At 44.9% G+C, this 23928-nt stretch overlaps 1 protein-coding gene across 1 annotated transcript in view; it reads left to right on the top strand.

The window, feature by feature from the left end:
• ADAM12 (ADAM metallopeptidase domain 12) overlaps positions 1 to 23928 on the top strand; it is a 328649-nt gene that overhangs the window by 28487 nt on the left and 276234 nt on the right. The window contains exon 2 of the mRNA XM_044236851.1: positions 13176 to 13312. Coding sequence (XP_044092786.1) covers positions 13176 to 13312 — 137 coding nt within the window. The remainder of the gene's footprint in view (positions 1 to 13175; positions 13313 to 23928) is intronic.

The raw sequence follows: 23928 nt of genomic DNA, 5'->3' as shown, positions 1-23928 counted from the left end.
CTGGGTTACACGAGCTTCCAGATTAAGAGGATCCAGTTACTGAAGAGGTGGGCTCTTGAGTGAGCGTCCCATCTCTCTTTCCCCTTTGAAATATGTCAGCTGGGTTACTTGGTCCCAGTTCTGTGCCACAGTAAATATGGTCGCCCACTCTGACTTGATGGAGAATAATGACGTTCCAGGCATTCTCGCGGTCACCTCAAGTTCCGAAGCTAGAATGTGCTCCTACAAATTGATTGAAATGTTTTGGCTTTGTGGGCCAGCGAACTATCCGAGGAACCTGGATCTGAGGCTGCCAGATAAAACAGAGGACGCCCAGCTCAGTCTGAATTTCCCATCAGGGTCGCGTAACATTGCAGGGGACGCCCTTCTGCTGAAGACCCGTTGTTGTTGATCTGAGATTCAGATTGAGCGGGACGTCATGGTTTTGTTTCCTACGTCTGGCAGCCCTACACGGATCCTGATTTATTGTCTGTTCTCATAAACAGAGACTGTCAAAGAAAATTCCTCAGTGATGAAGGTTTTGTGAGTTTGAAATTCCAAGGGGAAGAGAGATGGAAGAAGCGTTTGTCTGTCCGCAGTGTAAACATCAGAATGTCTGTTAGAACAAAGTCTAAGAGCGGACCAATGGAGCACATTGGCTGCACTGGCGACTGGACCCGAGGTAGCACCTTTTTCTCCTGAGAGACATCCACGTCCTCACAGGTCCCCCTCTGCAGCCCAGGCACACCTGGGACGTGGTCCCTGCCTCCCTCCCTCCCTCCGCAGGTGAGTGCCCTGAGCGCACCTGTCCAAAGCCTGCCACATCCTAGACCATGTCAACTGCAGCCTGTTTCCCGCTTCAACTCAGATCGCTCTCGCAGGTGCTCAGCTTCCCGGCCTTCTTCACGGGACCTTGTGCTCTCTGAGGGCAGAAGTGAGTCTGAATGAAGGGGGAACCGCAGCGTGGAAGCTGACGGGACACGGACCCTCAGAGCAGCTCGCTTCCCTTCCTTTCTTCCCTCCCAAATGCTTACTTCAGATGGAGCTCAGCCACGGACTAGGTGTTAAGTCAAAGGCTTTCTCTCCACAAGTCATCTCCTATGGTCTCCTTGGCTCTCCCGTGGGTTAACTTTCGTGTACTCTGTTCTGTGCATTAGAAGAGTCCCCGGAAGACAGAGGCTGCCCGGGTCTTGAGCCATGTGGAACCCTACACCACCTGCTGGCCGCTCCTGAGCCACAGAGGGGGGATCCCCCAGTGGAGGGGACAGACACCTCCACTCTTGGGGAAGATGCTGGTTGACTCAGGTGTTGTCTGGTGGCTTGTTCATTTTAGAACTAAGCCTGTTTAATATTCTTAGCACATAACATTTCATAGAAATAAATTCAAAGAGTCAGAAATGGGCAAGAGATAGGGAATCATAATCACCGAATTAAGAAATGAAAATGACTGATACAAACACGAAAAAGTTTAACTTCAGGGACAAATGCACACTAAAACAACAAGGAAATGTGTGGTTTTTTTTTTTCTTTACAAATGCTCAAATTTTTTTTATTTATTTGAGAGAGAGTGGGGGGGGGTGGGCAGCGGGAGAGGGACAAGCAGACTTCCCACTGAGCAGGGAGCTCAACATGGGGCTCTATACCAGGATTCTGAGGTCATGACCTGAACGGAAATCAAGAGTCCGATGTCCAGTCCACTGAGCCATCCAGGCATCCCACAAATACTCAGATATTTTTGAGAGGGCTTTTAAAGAACTTTTGGCTACTGAGAACTTTTGGCTATGATTGGCTACTGAGATGTTGACCTGCCAGAGCCTGGTCCTGCTGAATGGACAGAAAACAGTCATGCTTCATATTCTGCAAAGGGCGGGAGGGGGCCCAGTCCACTTCCTGCCCATTCTCCCCTGCCCCCAACATTCCATAGAGCAGGGAGGCCATGGAACCCCATGCCTCCTCTTGTGGATGCCACTGTGCTCCCCTGTGTGACCAGCCGGGAGAGGGAAAGACAGGGCAAGCTCCTGGGTAGTGACTGTGGTGCCCTCACAGCGATGGCGCTTGGACGGCTTACCAGCGCTAATTTTATAGAGGATTAAGAATCCATTTGAAACAATTAATGCAGCGCTAGCATGGATTTTAAAGCAGGGCAATGACTCTCGGCCCACAAAAACGCTTGCTCTGGTAAGGTGCTTGTTGGCTAGTACGGTATTGGCCAGTTCTGTTGTCTCATGGGACTAGATCAGAATAAAGATTTGTATTATTGAGAGGAAATTGTTTGAAAGTTCCTAACCTGGACAAAAACTGAGAATGAAAGTGTTTCTAATTGAAGTTACTAAAAGTGCTCCCCAGTCATTCTGTGTACCTAGTAAATATTTATCAAATCTCAGAGAAGTGAAACATCTCTGAACACAGGACTCTAGCACTGTGTCATAATAGTTTTTGTTATCCTATTGGACTGCTGATGTTAGGATTCCCATTGGGGTCCTTCCAATTCAACCAGCAAAGTCAACACATAGAATATTAATTGTTATAAAATACTCCCTGCCCCTGCCTCCAGAGAGCCACACTTTCCCCTGGGCAGATGTGTGCTAGCTAATTCCCATTATCCCCCATCCTGACTTCCTCCAGGTACCACCTTGAAGCCAAGGCCCCCAGTCCTGCCCCGTTCCCACCCCCAAACCGCCAGAGCCACAGGAGTCCCCATAGTTGAGTGTCCGGCAGGTAGAGAAGGGGGAGGAAATGCTCTGTAGTAGGGGCGAGAGGCATAGGTTATTCCCCTGGTGTTGCATTCTGGAATTCTGAATATATTTCCGCATAACCACACATAGGGTATCACATCCATAAACTGTTATCTGAGTTAAAACTCAAAAGTGGGTTTTTCTCATAGAGAAGATGATGTGTCCAAATGGCAGCAGGAGAGCCATCTACACTACAAGTTACAAGGTTTGGGAGCTAGCCTTCAGGGGCTCCTGGAGTCCATGGAGTCAAGTTCAAGTAATCAGCCTACGCCTGCTTCCTTTGGGTGTGCAGCACACCTGCTGAGGTCCCGTTCTACCTCTGCGAGCATGGCAGGTACACACTCTTGAGTGGAAAAGGAAATACCGGGCTTTCATGATCACAGTTTCTATTACGGTCCCTCAGTTCTCTGTTCTGATCTTAATTTGGCTTTTCAAGGAAGAGTTCCTGCTGGGAAGAGAAGGAGCAAAGTGCTTTAGATGAGGGCTCTGGTTGACTTGCCGGTTCTTTCTCATTAAAAGTAAGTAAATGGGACTCCTGGCTTATAAATAAGGCACATGTGGGTTTGGTTCTGTGCACCTACCTGCCAGGGACCAGACATCGCTGGGTGAGCTAAAAATCACCTCTCAGAACCTCCGCGCTGAGAACCAAGCCCCAGCTCCCTCCCTTATGTCATTAAGATCACAACAGGCTGTGCCAACTTTTCATTTGTTTGGTAATAATTCACTAAATAAATACATGTCAGCACATGAGGCTATAACAGCGAATTTGATAAACAAGGCCCCTACTTCTTGTGATTTTATTTTATTATTATTTTTTAAAGATTTTATTTATTTGACAGAGAGAGAAATCACAAGTAGGCAGAGAGGCAGGCAGACAGAGAGAGAGGGGAGGAAGCAGGCTCCTTGCGGAGCAGAGAACCCGATGCAGGGCTCGATCCCAGGACCCTGGGATCATGACCTGAGCCGAAGGCAGAGGCTTTAACCCGCTGAGCCACCCAGGCGCCCCTCTTCTTGTGATTTTAGATTGAGGGGTAGAGAGGTGGGGACTGACAATAGAACGAGTAAGATGAGGTGGCCAGGGGATGGAGTTCTAGGAGTTTAGGACACAGGGAAGGATTCAGTCTTACTCCAAGCATCTCCAGGCCCGAGGGACTGTTCCTGTATCGTGCAATACAGCTGGAGCACAGACCCGAGAACTTAGCTATGGGGACTGGGCTCCTGGCGTCTTGATTTGCTTGGTCGTGGGCTGCATTTCTCCGGGCCTCTTTTGTCATGTATTAAATGAAGATAAACTTCATGGGGTATAGTGAAGTTTAAACAAGTTAAAGATTCAAAGAGTTTGAGTGGGGCTTGGTGTGTAGCTGCCGTTCAGTTAGTGATCACCATTGTGATCGATACGTGCTTATTGATTATGTCACCTATGATAATCATAATCATAATCTTTTTCAGTACAATTATTTTAGTTTTTAAAAAAGACAAGTGTCTAACATGCAGCTTATACATACTACTATTCTGCATTAACACCAAAAATAGATCACACAACACTTTCAGGAACACATCGGTTACTTTCAAACAGCAAAATGACAGTGATCTACAACTTCGGTTTAAGGCATGTCAGCAAATTTTAAAATTAAGAAATAGACAACGTTCTAAGGCAACACTGCATTTGGGGCCTACGAATGGTTCTTGTTTTTCCATTCTTCTCCAGCCTTCATACTCTCCTCTCTCATACAGAGAATGTTTCTAATACGGATGATTTACTCTGCCCACGACCCCACTCTAGAATGTCTTCCCAGTGCACTCCACATCCAGACTCTGCTTCGGAGGCGCGCCGTGAGCCAGGCCTTGTTTACCCCCCGAGCTTCCGCCCACGGCTCTCTCCGCCCCAGTCACCGACTTCTCTGTAGCCATACTGACCGCCACACTCACGGTAGCCTTAGGACATTTACACTATGTTCTCTTGATGGACAACAATGCTGTAGGGTTTTGCTCTTCTCAGATGGACCCGTCCTTGAAGACTGGAAGAGGGAGAGCCTGCAGGTTCCGAGGCTCTAGAGAAGGATCCACTTAAGAAGCAGGAGAGTTTTCAGAAAACAGGAGACAAAAACAAAGCACCGTTAAAAGCTCCTTGGAGCTGTTGACCATGGGCCATAAGACAAGGACTGTGTCAGATCCCCCAGCCAAGCGACCGTGTGACTTGAGCAGGAAATGGTGGTGGCATTAGCGAGACGAGGACACAGAATGCTCTGTCGTCCGACTGGGGAATGGAATGAACCCATTGATTTTTGCACATGCTGAGTCTGTGGTGACCGTGGTGACAAGACATAGGAATTAAAATGCCCAGTAGGTATTGTAATATAGACTGCTCTTGGGTGAGTGGGCCAGATGGGAAAATATTGATTTGGGCAACATCAGCTTAATGTTAAGGAGTTCTGTGGGGGACAGTCAGAGTAGAGAGGGAAAATGACCCCGAGCTGGGACTTGGGGGCTGTCCAATCCCTCAGGGAGAGAAGGTCAGAGAAAGGGGGATGAGTGGAACAAGGCAAGACCTGGTCAGAGAATGGTCAGGTGCTGCTGAACCAGTATTCAGAATTAGGAAGGGAGAGAATGTGCTTCCTGTTCTGTAGAAAGCAGAGCCCCAGAGGTAGGCTTGGAGCAAGTAGATCAGGGGACTCAAGGCCAGAGCTGAGTCTTGTGGCTCCAAGATGCTCATTGTTCACTGTCCCAACTAGCAGAGGTTGGTCAGTGGTGACAAATGGTGCACCAAGGATGTTAGAGATTGCCCTCAGACGGAACTGAGCTTCTAGTAGGGGAAAGTGATCGCTCCCTCACTGTTGTGTACTTCCATTTGCTGAATTTATAATAGTGAGTGAAATAAATTCATTTTTATTCTTGTCCTTTTGCTGTTAACTTTCAAAAATGGCTCCTGGAGTATAGACTTTAGTCGTTGGTTCTATTTTTTCCCCCTTATATAATTTTTTTTTACAAGGTAAATTTTGGAAAACTCTGACCCGACTGCAACCCCCAAGAGTAATTAAATGAATTCCTTTAGCAGTACTTGGTCCCTATAGTGAATGGCAAATTGACTGAATGTATTTGAAATGCAAAGCGCTTGGGTTTTGTCATTAATTCTGCCATTCGTTGTTAGGCAACATTAAGAATAACCCATATAATCCCATAATTCAGTCTGACCATTTGTAAAATGGTCCTTGCATTAGCTTCCACTTTCCACTGACCAGCAAAGGGTATAAAAATAAGTTAATGTTGTAAATGATTTTGCTCCCTGCAAACAGATACACTATGGGCATGGAGAATTACTTTTCTGTGTAGTAGAGACAGTGGATGCTTGGGATATGAATCCATTTGAAACATTTACGAGAAACCATAACCAGCTTTCTTTGAGTTTGGAAATGACATATAAAACATCTTTTCAAAATTGTAATTGTTCCATAGTGCTTGATTGCTTTTATTTCCAAATGGGCTCTGTCCTCCGGCATGCCCAAGTCTGGTATCTATGATGCCAGGAAAGCTGGTAAGAAAGTAAAACATTCAAGCAGTTGGTTTGTTGTCACGAGTCCAAATGATTGATATATTTTTTTTTATATATTTTTTATTTATTTGTCAGAGAGAGAGGGCGAGAGAGCAAGCACAGGCAGACAGAATGGCGGGCAGAGGCAGAAGGAGAAGCAGGCTCCCCGCCAAGCAAGGAGCCCGATGCGGGACTTGATCCCAGGACGCTGGGATCATGACCCGAGCCGAAGGCAGCTGCTTAACCAACTGAGCCACCCAGGCGTCCCTGATTGATATTTTTTTAAGTTTATTTTTTATTCATCATAAAAGTTCATCCATCACAAAAGCAATATGTACTGATTATAGAAAAATCAGAGATACATATAAACATAAAGAAGAAAAACAATGAATTCATAGCCCCGACACTCAGAAAAAACCTGGAAGAGCATTTTCGTGTATTTCTTTCCAAACACTGATTCTAAAAAATCTAAGCTAAATGACACCCAAGGACACTTTACATCCATGATCTCACTTGGGGCCTCCTGCCAGCCTTGTGTAGTAGATGATGGTCCCATAACCTCCAGGACACAGAAAGAATCAGAGTGTCAAGCAGGAGGAACTTGCCCAAGAGCATCCAGAAATGGCCTGTGATGGGTGCAGGACGTGTCTTCTAACTCGACACTGTGGCTCCTTCCTTCCTTCGTCTTGGTAATTCATCCTGCCAGTGTGGAGAAGTAACACCGTAGGCTCTGAGAGGATCCGGTTCTGTTTCGACATCCTTTTATCGAACTGTTTATGTGACTGTCACTTGGTGTCACCTTCCTAAACCAACTTCTTACTTCTGTACTCCCCCAGAGCCTTGGAGCCAATCATCCAAAAATGTTGAAGTGTTTACAGCAATTTGTTCTTTCTTTGTTCTCTAGAGTATCTGGGGGCACGGAGGGCGCCTTTCAGTTGCTGGGGGATCCACTGCTCTCACACACCTCTGCCTTTTCCTGCTCTCGAAAACCGTATCACTTACTTGATGCTTTGCACTTGACTGCCGTCGCCCTGTCTTTTCTTGCCCCTGAATGAAGAGCGATGAGAGCAGAGAGAGGGAAGTCCTCCAGTTCGCGGGTGTTTGGAGCCCTCCGTGGTCACCGGCCATCTCCGAGCTTTGGATGCTGAATTGCTCCACAATGACATTGCTCCTCCAAGATTCAGATTAAGTTTTAAAAGTGATTATTAATAGACTTTAAAGGACAGTTATAGATGTATAAGAAAATTGAGAAGAAAATATAGATCGTTTCCATATTTCTGACACCCAATTTCCCTTGTTAAAGATCTTACATTCATATTATACTTCTATCATAACTTATAATCCAAAATTAACATTTTTTCAACCAAACTTCATACTTCACTCAGATTTCCTTACTTTTTATCTCATCTCCCTTTCTGTTTCTCCATTCCATCAGCATGTGACCCTGAAGGACATTTGTCTTGCCTCCCTGGACTCCTCTTGACCGTGAGGGTTTCTTAGAGTGCCCTTGTTTTTGACCTTGCCTATTTCAAAGTCTGTTGGTCATGTGTACTGTAGGTCATAGCTCTGTTGGCATTTGTCTCAGGTTAGACTGGAGCCATGGGTTTTGGGGAGTAAGGCTGCTGAAGTAAAGCGTCATTCCTACCATATCCTTTGAAAGGTACCCACAGGCAGTGTGACATCGCTCTTCATGTTGCCTTGATCATCTGGCCGAAGTAGTATTTTTCAGGTTTTTCCACTCTGAAGTTACTCTTTTTCAGATTAACCATGGTTCTTTTGAGCATCCCAGAGCTATGTCATTTTAAAATCACATTCCTAATTTCCACCCGGGGAGTCTGCAGATGAAATCAAAGAGTGACAGCGTCATTTGGTAAGACTGCAAACAGGAATCTGAACCAAGGAAACACATCCGTCCTTTATGGGAGCACTGCAACCATATTTTCCTGAAATAAGGAGCAGTTCGGTCAGTTCTATAAGATTGTCTTTTGCTTTCACATATGTGGGGCTAAGGAAAATGCTTTATGAGTTTCCAGAGCCTTGTCCCCAGATTGGTTTGTGGTTCATAATGGCTACCTCGATTTTTTCCCCCCAGCTAGATTTTCAGAAGAATATTTATCTTAATCCTACTCCTAGTGCCTCAGATCGGTTCTCCTCTCTTAGGTCTGTACAGGTGTTCCTATTGGTTTCCCTTTAAAGCCAGAATTCCAGATGCAATGTGTAAGTTTTATCTTGAGTATTTACCTCATCAGAGTTTGCTCCATAGTGGCCCACTGGGTAGCCTGAGTGGATACACACCAGTACTTAAGCCTGGCATTTTCTACTGGTCGATGGACCATGGTCACATTCACACCGTTAGTGTGGTTTGGTCAGATGAACCCTCTATAGAAGTGGATTCAAATATCCTAAACTAGTTCCATGCATTAAAGCTTTTTGAAAGCTCTTTGAATGCATTGAGCTTCCTCTACCCTGTAAGAACTAGGAAGTGGGAGAATGTGCTTCCTGTTCTGCAGAAGGCAGAACCCCAGAGGTAGGCCTGGAGCAAGTAGATCAGGGGACTCAAGGCCAGGGCTGGGCCTTGTGGCTCCAAGGTGTCCATTGTTCACTGTTCCAGAACTCCACGTCGGTCTGTCCCTGTGCATAACTGATGCCCATCAATGGACATCATGGTGTTGTTCTTAGTAAGACAGGCAAAGGAGTGTTGGCCAGAGCAGGGATAGGCAGGACTTCCATGAGCAGCCAGGATCTGGGGGGCTCTAATGGGGGAATCCTACATCTCTTCAGGCAGGTGTCTTTATTAGTGGCTTTTCCAAGACTGTAAAGCCATTGCTGCAAAGATTCTTGCTTGCTTGCGGAATTGGGTCTTATACCTTCCCTGTTGGCTGGTCACAAGTCCAAAGGTAAAAAGCTCTGGCGAAGACAAAAGCAAAATAGACATACACATTTCCCATGGGAAAGTAAAGCTCATCTTATTAGAAATCAAACTATCTAATATGGTTTTTTCCCCACTATGAGACTGAAGCAAACTGACCATTTTATCAAAATGGCAAGCAATGTATCTGGTTACCCAGCAGGAAAAAAAAAAAAAGCCAGAAGCTCCTTCCTAATATAAGTTATTCACATTTTTTATTTAGGCAACTGAATTTTGTTGATTCCCAAATACTAGGAAAAACAAAATGTATGCAAACTGTATATTTTATAAGGTCGTATTTTTTCCCCTGGGCTTCTAAGGACTTAGATGTACACATCATTCAGGACCTGTTTTTATGGATTGTCAACAAGATCACTCCATAAAATACACTCTGATATCTCACAGCTGTGTATAATTTATTCTGTCTATCCATGCAGCACAAATGAAATTTTTATTTGCATCATCTAAAAGAAATACCAGTGTATAAATACATAAGTAGAGCTCATAAGAAACGGTCTCCTGACTACAGATACTGCTAGGGGTATTGTGCAACAGTTAAAAAGCTGAGGGACAGCTTCATTATCCGTGTACGTAGATAATAAATACTGTACTCGGCAAACAGGGCAGTTACTCAGTTTCTTAAAAAGGTTGCACAACATTCTCCTAGTGCTGGCACAGTCTGCCTTGAAATTCTCCTTGGAATATTCAGAAATAAAGCCTCTTAGACAAAAAGAATTCAGCCAAAAAGGACTTCTTTTGGATTAAGATGATGGAATATATAGGTGAAAAGGGAAGTGTTCAGTTCTTGGAACATTTTGCCTTCAGGAGAATAAATAACTCTAATTTTCTACTACCAAGAGTCTTGGAGGAAAAAGGTTGAGAGGACTAAGAACGTTCCTTGTCTTTGGCTTGTGCAGCTGCAGCCTGATTGTCATCTAGGAGGCCCCACAAAGGTTCTCCAGCTTCCCCCAAATCAAGGATGTGAACTTGTTACCCCTCTCCCCTGATGGCAGAGTCCTGCTAGGGATTCACCCAGGAGACCTGGACCTCTTAGTGCCATCTGCTTCCTTCTAAGACATGTGGCTTCTCAAGCGAGTTTAATTGTATGCAAAGGTTGTTTTCCAATGTCTGAGGCTGGGTGAAGATCTCCTAGGTCTTTGAGAAGCATGGCTGCAGTGCCCCTGGAAAGCCTCCTGTCTTCCCCGTGGCAGCTGAGTGGTGGGTGAGGCAGAGCTCCTGTTTTGGATCTAATAAGCCCTTGGACAACTGGATTTGTGGCTAACTGCTCAAGTGAATAATCCACTTGTGTTGGAAATTTAACTTCCAGAACTGCCAGGAACAGCTTAGAATCAAATTGGTTTGTTTTTGTAGAGAACATTTTTAAATGTTTGCAATCACTTTCTTAACAGTTCCGCCCAACTTTTGAAAAGTGAAATACCGGCCAGGGTGACTCTTGGCCTGTGGCGTGGTTTTCATTGGTTTAGGGGAATGTTCAGAAGATCTCCAATTCTTATTCCATAATTACTGGTATTTCAAAGCCTTCTTGGTCCAATTCGAGGAACACACCTGCTCTCTGTTAAGATACACTCAGCTAATTGCTTTCCGTAGTCTGGCTCTGCACGAGCTATATGGCTGGCTCAGCATGAACTTCTGGTAAATTCCACCATAGGAATCCCACTGAGAGTCCTGAGCAAGAGACCTGGGTCTTGGCGAGAATGATGCTGGTAAACCAGTGGACGTTGCTCTCTGTGCTTCACGCCGATTTTCTCTTGGCATCCCCACGCTCTGCCTCATTTTATGGAAGAGGAAAGCACTTGCTCTCCCTCTGCCGGCTCATTCTTCCCATGGTTCTGTGTGGGACTGGCAGGTTCTCATCTTCGCTTCTGGGCTAATGGGCACCCCTCCCCCAACAAGTAGTGGTCTTTCCTGGCCTTTCCAAGAGTAGCCCTCCCCATGACTCTACTGTCACCTCGTTTTTCTTATTATCTTGCATTTGGAAGGTACTGCAGATTGACAGAAGCAGAACAAGGCTAACACTGAGCCCCCATAGCCCTGTTCTTTCATAGTCCTGACCGCCCTCCGAAATGGCCGTGCTAGTCCTCTTTCTGCCAATTCAGGAACGCAAGTCGTGAGGGCAGCTTTCCCTGGGATCCTCTCTCAGATACACAGGCTGGAGAGAACGGAGTCTTCTGGGGTTAAGCTGCATTTCCAAGATGAGGGTCCTGGCTGTGGAGGCAGAGGGGCTGTCTTTACCCAGGTGACATTAGCGCACACTGACCCAAAGCAGAAAGGATGGGCTTTTTGAATGGAAGACATCAGAGTGCCCATCAGGGAATACGTGGTTGTTGAATGAGTACGTGAAGGAGTGAACAAACAAGCGGGGGGAGAACAACTGGCTGAGAGACCCGCAGCTGACCCGTGCAAGAGCAGGTACAGGTGCTGGCCTGTGTCTCCCCTGAAGCCCCCACTGTAGTGACGTCACACTACGGGGGAGCACAGTGAAGGCTGTGAAATCACGCCGGTGGTCAGGGCTCATCTCACCATGATCTCTGTGCGCCAGGGGCCACCCCCTCTGCAGCCAGGAGAAGGGCTTTGGCATCTTCCATTCAGATACCTATTCTTTCCACTTCTATCAGGCCCTCCCCCGGTGTCTGCAGATGTCACGACCCACACGCATCCCTTCTGGTGACATGGCTAGAACCCTCATCACTCGAATGTGGGTTCATCCCAAAACACTCAGCTCGTCCCAGGCCTGAGCCCCGCCCCCCACTCCTCTGCTTGTTCACGTGGCTTATGGTCCTTTCCCCCACAACGCTTTGCCCGGCCCCCTCGTAGCCAGTGGACCCACTCATCTCCTCTGCCATTGGCCATATCCCTAACTCTCTGCTCATCCCTGTTCCCGTGGTCCCTCAATAACTGGGAGTTTTGAATGCTTTGTGACCAGCTTGAGAATTTTCTGGAGCAGCTATGTCAGACAGCTAATACTCAAGGAGTAATCCTTTTGTAACCTGAACATAACGGCAGACTTCCACATCAAGAATGATAAAATGGTGTGGATTTAAAAGTATTTGGGGAACTGTAAAATGTCTAGGATTAAAATTTCAATACCATTTGTGCCCAATAAATGTGAACTCCTTAGTAACTTAAAACTGTGCTATTATGACTCAGGTCTGAAAATTATGAGTCCTGGTTGAAGAAATGGGAATAACATGTGCGGGACTCTGTTCCCATCCTTTACCTTGAGGAACAGGCTGTGGTTGCACCAAACAGCAGGAACGTGACCTCATAGGAGAGCAATCCCAGAGAAATTACCTGACTTGTTAGGAAAGCGATACACTGTCCAGGAGAGAAAAAAAGTTATACTTTCCATTAGGACTGTTTATGGAAATGGGGCTAAGTTGAACCTGTGTCGGGACATTAACTGGTTCGACAGGACCTCAAGAAACAAGATCATGTAATAGTTTATTGAGTGACTTAATTTTTTTATATAAACCAGTCTAGTCAGTCTGAACTGGCCAATTAATTTTGTCTATAGAATCACTCAGTGAGGCATATAAAATTAGCCTCTGTAAGTACAGAGAGTAGAATTGGCATTGTGTTGAGCTGATTCACTGGGACTTAAGTAAATGGATTTAGTCTTAATACAGCTAAAGCCTTGAGATGTTTAAGAGAGAGCTGATTTAAAGCAAAGCATTAATTCATCATTTAAAAAGTCACCACTTGTGTGATTTTTGTTGCTTGTTGAGGGCAGAATTATATACTTGGGCTTCGATCATCACCCAGCACAAGCCATAGGACTTGAAGTAGCAAAAAACTAGCTTTTGTTTAAGTCACAGAATTCTTGGGTTGGATTGACAAGAGTATTCATCACTTCTAACCTTGACTGTGGCTTCATAGATAATACTGTTTCCCTGGCTTCCTTGGCCTTCCAGATATTTTCACTGAGTCATTTAGGTCATAAGTGTCTGATGCCAGAGTCTTCCTGACAAGAATGAAGACCCGGGCTGTTTTCTTTCCGATGCAGCGCTGAGCCCGGGAAGCAAGTTAGCCCCCACCATGCAGCCGTCTGGAAGAAGGGGCCGCGGGGGAGCTTATGAAGTTGTCCGTGTTTCTCTCTTGAATGGAGATCTCTGGGACCCGATGGAGAGTGTCCACGCAAAGGTCAGTTGTTTTGTTTTCTGGACTTCTCGATGGCTCAAGTTTAAAAAATCATATTAGCTGCATTCGTGATTTTCTGTGCAAGTTTTGTTTTTATTTTAATGCTGACTGTATTCTTCGAAAGTGAAATCTTGATTCCTAAGAAAATACATACCAGTTTTGATGTGACAGTCCTAATGAGGGGCCTCGCGTTATTTACACCTGTTGGAAGTTATTCGTGAGACACACACTGGGGCTAACATTTCCAGATACACATTTTCTCTGTGTGTTGTACTGGAGTGCTGGGTATTTTTCTGTTGCATCAATATTTTGGTTTTATTGATTGATAATTGGTGGAAATATTAATGTGATATTTAAGAAAGCCAGCCATGAGTTTTAACGCAGTTTTGTGCTTTGTTTACTTTGATACATATTTGATTTGAACCTTCTATGATGTATAAGAATAACATAAAATAATTGCAATATTAGTGATTAAATTTAATACTTTAATGAGTTTTAGCTGCCAAATCTACATGACTTTCTTAAATTTCAGAACTTGTTGGAGCAGTTGGAAAGTGATAAAAATCTATAGAAATATGAGCTCTTTGGAGAGATCATACAGATGGTTTTATCCTTGTGTTATATGGAACTATTTTTAGATTATTTTTCATAATAGAAAACAGATTTTTTTTTTAAAGAGCAGTTGAGATTGCAAAAATCCTCTGTAGCTTTCTGGAAGGGCAGCAATGGGCCACCTTTATGTGAGTAACGATAATATGATTTACATCATTATTTTCTAGAGACGCTTTCATTTGAAAGTGAGCATTCAGAAAGGTTGGAGGTTTGGGGAAAGCATCCAAATGCTAAATCTGCACTTTTTGAATATTTATGTTGCATGGAGACTGTTGCAAATTTAGTATACAAAGTGTAAGTCACTAATGGTGGTACTGGTGGCGGTACCGGGAAGAAAGACTTAAGACCTTGAAGGATAGTCCATCATGTCCATAGAAATGATGTGGTAGATGCAAAAAAGAGAGAAGAATCCTATTTCAGAAAGTATATCTTCTAAATATTTATAGATGCTGATCAGTGATACAAAAATATGGAAAAATCTGAAGTTTCTTGGGTAGTAGAAACGGTTATGGGAGCTTTCCCTGATAGGAGGGTTGACAAATTTAGTAAATGAAAGTACAGCATGTCCCTTGAAACTCAGACTTCAGATAAAGGTGAAGCAGTATCTGGGAGATTGTTAATTATCCAAGTGCACATTTAACTGGTGTCCTGTGTTTTACTGGGCAACCCTACCCGGGAAGTGTATCAGAGAAACAATCAGATGAGGGTTCTTGGCATGCCCCTGGAATGGACCAGTCCAGGTGGGCTCTGGTTTCTGACCTCCAGCTTCATCCTTCCTGCTTGCCAGCCATCTTGTAGACAACAAGAAGCATCTCACAGATATGTTTCTGCCAAGCTTAAAACCTGATGACTATGGGCCACCAGCACCGTCTTTATAGAAAACTTGGAAAACCATTATTATTTGATGACTGTCTTAGCTCCTCTGGGATTTTGCCTCCCAGCTGGAACCATGTAGGTAGTAGGCACATACCTAGTACGCCAAAATAACTCCAGATTACTGATATTGCTTAAGGGAATGGGGACTTAGGTGATTTGGGGAACAGCATTTTGTCTTAATGCCATGGGGCTCATGACATCAGCATGTCAGTGTCTGTTAATGTGCTCACACACGTGTGCCATAACCCTCCCGGAGGCAGATGCATGCACCTCTCGTGAGAATAGGGATTCTGCCTAATGGTGTGTATGTGTGTGCGTCTTGTTTTCAAATTGAAGAGTGAACATTTTAATTTTAAACTACTTTAGTGGGTATATCCTCAAGTATGCCTTACATTAATGACTATTTTCCCCACCCAACTGTGCTTGCTATACCTTAGAATACAGTTTTAAATATACTTTCTTGATTTTCTGCTCTACTATTTTATTATTTGCTCTCCTATATGTTTCTGGTCAACCAGTCTTTTAAGAGTTTGATTTACTTTTGGGGAAGGCCCAGGCATCTTCCCTTTTTAGAAAGTGCCCCCAAAACATTCTAGTGAGCATGCAGGAGTGGAACCATAGCGATGGCATGACTGGAAATTGCTGGAGTGCTGGTCAACCTGACTGAGCTGATTCAGGCAAAAGTACTGTCTCATGGTCTTGGACGCCTCGGTGGCTCAGTTGGTTAAACAACTGCCTTCAGCTCAGGTCATAGTCCCAGAGTCCTTGGATCAAGTTCCACTTCGCGCTTCCAGCTCCATGGAGCATCTGCCTCTCCCTCTGACCTTCTCCCTTCTCCCTTCTCATGCTCTCTCACTCTCTCTCCCAAATAAATTAAATCTTAAAAAAAAAAAAAAGTACTATCACACTGTCACATAGTCTCTCTCTCTCTCTCGTCCTCTCTCTCTCTCCCGCTCTGTGACTGAAATATATCTGGATGACATATTATTAGGGCCTTTACAAGTCAAGTTTCAAGCCTTCATTGTCGCTGATGATTTACCTGAAAGAATAGGGGATGGGAAAGCATGTCCTTACAGCTTCCAGGATTTTGCTTGTTTGTTTGCTGTTGTTTTGGTCTAGAACCTGAGGATAAGCTTACCTGCTTTTCTTCCCCCTTAGGGTCACTGTAAGAAGGAGAAGAAACAATGACTATAAAAATCCATTAGGAACTAAAACTCACCTCCACAAATAGAAGGTGATACTGCCAGTTTAAAGTGTTTCAGGGACCCCTCTCCAGTTTCCTGTCTTGAAAAAACTCAGCCCTGGACCCAGACCCAGGGAAGACATGTCAGGACAGGACTCGATCAGGAGATGATCTCTGCTGAGCCCAGCCTTTGAATGCTCCTGGAAATTTCCAACTTCCAGCTTCCTCCCATGAGAATGAATGTATGGAAACAGTGTGCAAAATGGAAAGTAAAAAGGCAGCTGGATGAGAACATGAAACCAAAGCTTCCCTTAGCGTACTGTGGGCCTCAAATATCAAATATCAGATAGCAAGTAGTTAAAATGGCAGAAGTAGATGCCCTGCAGGCATCGGAAGAAGCCCCACATTTCCTTCGAAGGACCTTCAGCTTCAGCTTTTCCAGGGGGACTTGTCATGGGGCTCCCCACCCGGGGCTCCCCACCCAGGTCTCCCTCCCTCTGCATTCCCACCCCCAGTAGCAACCTCTTCTCCCAGCACTTTGTCACAACAAAGGCCCTTGCCAAGGTCATAGGCAGCCTCCCAGCTTGCGAGGCCAGCCTGTGCCCTGCACCCCTTATCTCACTTATCTTCACACGGATTCACTCTCCTTTGAAATTCTCACTTCCTCTGGCTCCTCAGACCCTGTTCTCTCTTGTTTCTCCTCATATGTTTTTGATTCTTGCTTTTCATTCCTCTTTTTTGGCTTTGTCTCTGAACTGTTGGTTTCCGCTGAGTTTCTTCGGATGGAGGGCTCCCTCTGGCCGTGTCATTCACTTCTGTGGCCTCACGGTCCTCCAGAGCAGTGGGGGGTGGGGGGGCTGCTCCCAGGAATGACTACAGCAACACCAGCCACCATACCTGAGCTCCTGCCATGGGGAAAGGACCCCGCCAGGCACCTTTCATGCGGTGACCTCACCATCTGTCCTCCAACATACGTGGACTTCAAATCCTCATCACTCACTGCGCTTTGATTTCTGAGATGCGCTCCTGCTTTCCGGGGGATCTCTGGCACCTCCAGCTGAAAGGTCCCAATTATTTTAAATGCGCTCCACTCCAAAGTGGGCCCAGCCCCCTGTCCATCTCCTCTACTTTACTTAATAGCTCCTAGGAGATAAAATGGTCATCCCCCTTTTCCCCTCAGATCATGAGGCTGGAGATGTTGTGAGGTCAAGTCCACCAGCCGGGTATGTCTAACACATGACCCCGTCCCACTGTGCCTCATTAGGCCTTCTAGCCTCCAGACATTCTACAAATGTAAGCAGGGCCGTTTGTCTAAGACACAGATCTAGTCCGTTGCTTTCCTGCTTCCTAGCCGTCACGTCTGACTTCAAAGCTGGGCTCCTTGCGTGATACTCAAGATACTGTATAGGCTGGGATGTCCTGATCTGGAAGGCCCCACTTCTGGGTCCCAGCCACTGAGCTCATCCTGGTCCGCTTACTGCCCAGTGACACCGTGTTCTTTACTGCTCTGTGCTGCGTGCCTGACACCTGAAGCCCCAGCTTAGATGGTACCATCTGTTGCAAAGCGCATCTTGAGCTCCCCCAGACAGCTCGGTCCTTCCTGTGTCTTTGTCCTCGTGGTCACACGCATCTCCCTGATGTGCAATCATGCCGGGCACACAGTTGACTCGTGCAGCTGGAGCCTGGTCACACGGCGCCGACAGATGCTGCAGACACAGGGCTGCATCCGCCCGACATCCCCGATCTCCCCCCGGAGCAGCAGCGGTGGGCGTGGGGGGCAGCTGCATCGGCCACTCAGGTCCTTCCACCTCTTGCGGGACAGGCTGCTTACGGCCTGAGAGCAATGCTCTCCGACTACCGTAACTTTTTAGATGTTGCTGACCTCCCTTTAGCAACTACAGCGGCTTTTAAATCTCCTAGAAGTCTTTTGTAGTTTAGTACAATGTTACATTTTTCACTTTTGTGGTTACTAATGTCTTACCTGGAATAACTCCCCATATTGCCTCCCCGTTCCAGGAGGGATGACCAGCCCTCTACAAAATGACTTTCCCCTTCTCTAAAAGATTATTCTAGTAATTGTAGGGGTTGCTGCAGGCCAGCCCGTGTTGTCTGCTTCTTGGTTGAGTGAGCTCAATGGTTGGCCTTTCCGACTTATGGAACATGGAGCTTACATTAGCTTACAAGCTGACCCATAGTGCTTCCTCTTAAGAATATAATTATTAAAATACCGACTGTGAGGTTTTTCCTAAGAAATGGATTCTTTCTAGACTGTACAGTCTCCTAGGAAGTCCTGTATCCCCAGCCCCCAACCACTTAGCTCCCACTGGCTACCCCCAGCCCCATGCCTTGCTTGATGGTCCCTCTGCAGCTAAGTGGGCACATAGGCTGCTCCTGCTTTGGCCTCACACAAGCCAGCCAGTCAAGACCATGCCCACCCTTCTGGGAGAGCAGGACCAGAGAGGGAAGAGCTGCCCACCACCCCCATATCTTTGGGAACCCAGCTGCCTTCAGAATCAGTGCTGAGTACAGCAGAAGGAGAAAGGTGTTGGAACTCGCCAAAATGGACTCAGACTCCTGCACCACCTCTGCCTTGCTGTGTACTGCAGGTCTGGGGACGGGCCATGGTGGAGCCTGGCTCCTCGTCTGTGAAGGAGGTGGTAGTGGTCGCCTCGCTGCCTGACATCACACCTCAGCACGCTCCGTGGTGTGTCAGCCTCTGTCCTTTCTCTTAACTTACTCTGGACCTTCTGGCAGGGTTTCTCAAGCTCGGCACCGTTGCCCAAGGCTGGCTCTCTCTGTGCTGTGTGTACAGTCAGGGGGCCATCCTGCGTGATGGGGGCTGCTTGGCGTCCCTGCCCTCTGCCCACCAGATGCCAGTAGGCCCTCCCCAATAGTCATGTCAACTCCATATGTCCCCAGAGAGGGGGAGGGGGGAACTTGCCCCTGAAGAGCCATTGCCCCACGGGAAAGACCAGAAAGGCTCAGTAGAGTCCCTGAGAACCTTGCTTTGACTTTGGGTGGAGCCAGCCCGGAGGCTGGTAAACCTTCTCTGCCCAGATCTCAGCTGGGCTTCACCACTTCGGGCCCAGCGCCCCCTGCCTCCGCCACACAGCTCTGGCCCTTGTGGCCTAAGGGCAGCCACAGACAATACCCAAACAAAGGGGCATGGCCGTGTTCTAATAAAATGTATCTTTGGTGTCAAAATTTGAATTTAATAGAATTTTCATGTGTCATGAAATAAGCTTTTATTTTTTTTTTAATCATTTCAAGATGTCAAACCATTCTCAGCTCACAGGCGGGGTGCTGGACATGGCCCGAGAGCAGGCTGTGTTTGCTGCCCCTGAACTAGATGTCGGTACTGTAGAGACACCCCGCACCTGGGATGCCCCCCACCATGTGCAGGTGGAGGCCAGCGTGGGGCAGTGCCCAAGTGGGAACCGGAGGTGGCCACTTCGGCCACTGAGCCCAGGGCCATCACATTCTGAAGTCTTCAGCTCTTTCTGGAGTGCCGTGCTGTTTCCCAGGAAAATAGCTTTTCCGCCCTTGTGCGTGTATCAGGACAGGCTCAGAAATCTGGACTGCAGAGGCATGGGCTGGAGGGCAGGCGTGCTGTCCCCGTCTTGCCGCCAAAGCAGTTCTTTCTTAAGCAAGATGTGAGTGCCTCTCCCATCCCTCCACGGCCTTTCTGTTCTGTCCACCTCTTTGGCCAACAGATGAGAAAGACAACACAAGCCAGGGTATTGTGCTGGGTTCAGCTGTGACCCCCACTTTGGGACCGTGCCTCCCCATCTAGGAGGGGCTCTGGGACCACATCTCCACATGGCTCACCGCTAACTCTTTGATTGCTTGGGACTTCTTAGCGAGGCCGGTTTCTACAGCTCTGTCCCCATGCCCCTGCCCCACCAGGCCTCTAGCATCATCTTGGAACTGAGACTTTTAAAAATATATTGTAATGTCCACAATAGCCAAACTATGGAAAGAACCTAGATATCCATCAACAGATGAATGGACAAAGAAGATGTGAGATCTATATATCTATATATATATATATAGATATATATGTGTGTGTGTGTGTGTGTGTATAGATACACACACACAATGGAATACTATGCAGCCATCAAAAGAAATGAAATCTTGCCATTTGCGACGACATGGATGGAACTAGAGGGTATTATGCTTAGCGAAATAAGTCAATTGGAGAAAGTTATCATATGATCTCTCTGATATGAGGAAGTGGAGTTGCTACGTGGGGGGGGCTTGGGAGGGTAGGAAAAGAACAAAGGAAACAAGATGGGATCAGCAGGGAGACAAACCATAAGAGACTCTCAATCTCACAGAACAAACTGAGGGTTGCTGGGGGGGTGGGGTTATGGACGCTGGGGAGGGTATGTGCTATGGTGAGTGCTGTGAAGCGTGTAAACCTGGTAATTAACAGACCTGTACCTCTGGGGCTAATAATACATTATATGTTTATTAAAAATTATTTAAAAAAAGAAAAAAGTGACATGAGAGGGTTTTTCTCTGACCTTATTTCAAAACAAAAGACATGGGAGAATATATGCCAGCTTTTCTGGAAATGAAGCCATTTAGAACAGAATAAAAATAAATAAATCTGAAATAGTTAATCATCTAGTAGCTAAATAAATAAACTTTTCCAAAAAGAAAAAAATATATATATTGTAAAATAACAAATGTAGGTAATGCCAGGAGCTGGAGTGGTTTGCATTGTTTAAACAGAGTTATAATTTTTTCTTCTTTTTAATTCTTAGGAGAGTCTCTCCACGTTTGACTGAGAAGGAGAGCATATAGTTGCTCGATAGTAGGAGAAAAGGAATCTAATGAATTCTGTTTTCAATTTCCCAAGCATTCATCTAAGCACAAGTGAGCACTTGCTGCATTTCAGGTCCTAGGTCAAGTTCCTATAGCACAGGATGGGTGAGCCTCCATCTACCCTGGAGAAGCTCACAGTTTAGTGAACTAATGATTGTAATAAATTTAAATAAGCACTTCATAAGAGACCTGTGTTTTTTAAAATAAGTGACTTTGGAGTAGTTTTTGATTTACTGATACATTGCAAAGATAGTAGAGAGCCTCATACACCTGACACTCAGCTTTCCCCGTTACTTGCATTTACGATAAAAAAATATATATATGGCACATTTGTAACAATTAATGATACATGGTTTTTTATATTTTAACCTGAACTTTTTCACTAAAAGAAAAAAGTTTGGGGAGTTGGGAATATTTCAAAGAATATAAAATTTCTGGAAAGCCGAATGATTTTTAAATCTTGGTTCAGAGGAAAAGAGCATACCTTCCCAAGAGAAACGTAGTATGTATCAATGTTGCATTTAATAATTTCACATCCTGTGAAGGCCAGGGAAGCCCTCACCTATGCATTTACTCTGGAATTTCTCACAAGTCAACAACATAACCAGTGAGATGGGTTCCTTCCTTGTTGTTTCATAAACAGTCATGTTGGTGATGATGTTTCATTCAACCAGAGCTCAAAGTTCAGATTTTTAAAAAATTCTGTTTTTCCTCAAAAAGTGAGAAATCTTTTAAAATCTATGACAAGAGTGCCTGCAGCCAAGTATGTAAAATCATGTTAAAAACAGTTAAAAACTGTAGGGTAAAGCCTGTGTAGAGCGCTTGTGTGAGATTTTCCTCCTGTATTGATTTAACATGTTCTAGACGCCCCCCCCCAATTCCTTGCACACTTCTTGTAAGCATAAGGTATGTGTTTTTGAGCGGTGTACACAAGTATCTTATAGCCATGTTTTCATTATTGCCTGCCTTAAGAGAAATTTAACTTTAATTAATTTTAGTTAAATTTAAATTACTTTAAATTATATTTCTCTTTAGGGAGAAATTAAATACTAAGAAATAAGATTTGTTAGCTAGAGTTAAGCTCCAGAGGAATACAAATCATTGTAATATCTAAGAATTTTCAACCCCTCCCAAGTACCACTTTTTGCCCCGTTAAGGTCATTATCCACTTCCTGAGAATGCATGATGGGCACCAGATGTAAACGGGCAGAAGGAAATGTCTGTCTCCCAGGACTACATGTATGCGCAGAAATCTGCCTTTGGGAGATTTGGGGCAAGTATGAAGAAAAGTTGATCTCTCCCTCTCTCAAAGTCTGTTCTTACTAGATTTTTTAAAGGATGTATTTTATGTGAGAACAGTTTGAGATTTACAGAAAAGTTGTAAAGCTAGTATGGAGTTCCCTTACACCTCACACAATGTCTCCCCTGTTGCTGACTTATATTATGCTGCCTTTGTTGCCATTAGGGAACCAATGTTGGTACATTATAACTAACCAAAGTCCATACCTTATTTCCATTTTCTTAGTTTTTACCTAATATCCTTTTTTGAAGATCCCACCCAGAATCCCACATTACATGTAGTCATCATATCTTGCTACTTGGTTCTGACAATTTCTTCGACTCTACATTTTTGACAATATTGATGACATTGAGAAGTACTCATGAAGGATTTTGTGAAACGTTCCTCATTTGAGATTTGTCTGATATTTTTCTCATGATTGAGCTGGACTTACCTGTGTTGTGGAGAAGACCGCAGAGGTAAAGTACCATACTTGTTACACCACAGCAAGTACTATCAACAGAACTCATCACTGTTGATGTTGACCTTGATCGTCTGGCTGAGGTCATGTTTGCCAGGTTTATCTCCTTTCCATCTGTATTCTTGGGAAGGAAGTCATGGTGTACATCTCGTGCTCAAAAGAGTCATGCTCTACCTCCTAGAGGATGAAGCAGCTATGTAAAATATAATTCTTTTGCAAGTAAGATTTATCTACTCTCCCTCTGTACTTATTTATTCAATTAATTATCCATATCAGGATGGACTCATGGATATTTATGTTTTGGGTTGTTATCCAATACTATTTTTTAGTTTTACTATTATTTACTATTCACTATAAATTTTACTATTACTATAAATTGACTATTATTTAGTTTTGAAAGATTTTATTTATATTTTAGAGGGTAAGAACATGAGAGAGAGCATGAGAAGGAGGGAAAGGGGCAGAGGGAGAAGCAGACTCCCCACTGATTAGGGAGTCCGATGCGGGGCTCGATCCCAGGACCATGAGAAAATGACCTGAGCCAAAAACAGATGCTTAACTGAGCCAGGCAGGCACCCGCCCCTCAGTACTATTTTATTTATGTTCTTTAAATTGGCCATTGGGAACTCTCTCAGTTGGCTTTGTGTCCCTTTGACATACCCCCATGACGTGTATGTAATCATTTGCTTCCTTTCTGTCACTACAAGAAGAACCAGGTCCATTTGGTATATTTCCTGCCCCAGCCCTAAAATCAGCCATTTCTCTGGGGAACCTGTTTTCCTGGAGGTTGGTGTTAGACATCAAGATCTGGGTGCTAGCTGGGCTCACCAGCACTACAACGATACTTCTGGGTCTCCTCAGGTGACAGAGTAAGGAAATATATGTATGTGTTCTTACCAGATTTGAGAGAAACAAACTTCAAATGCTGGTTCATGGCTGAGATACACTGTACATTTTCAAACAGTATTTTTAATTCTAAAAATTCTAAAAAGAGAAAATATACCAGGAATTTGGCTTTTTTATGGTTATACCTCAGGCAAATATGAAGAATGGCAATTTTCTGTAACCTAAATCAGTTCTTGAGAATCAAACCTAATCATTAAGTTCCTTTCCCTAAAATGTTATTTTAAAAAATTAATACCCAACTTTCCAGCGCTTGACCTAACGCTGGCTTTTCAGATTCCCTGAGTTGATCCATGCCTCCAGGCTGCCTTTCTGCTAATTACTGGAAATTAATCTGACCTTTTTCCTAAAAGTGGCACACAAAAAGATTTTATTCAGCTGGTATAACCATTTTCCTACACAGTTTTTACTCACTGAAGGTACTAAGGGTCTTCTGCTTGAACCTACTCATTTTC

Source organism: Neovison vison, chromosome 2 (genome assembly GCF_020171115.1).
Source record: "Neovison vison isolate M4711 chromosome 2, ASM_NN_V1, whole genome shotgun sequence".
In the NCBI taxonomy this organism is placed as follows: domain Eukaryota; kingdom Metazoa; phylum Chordata; class Mammalia; order Carnivora; family Mustelidae; genus Neogale; species Neogale vison.
This window is presented reverse-complemented; position numbering and strand designations above follow the sequence as displayed.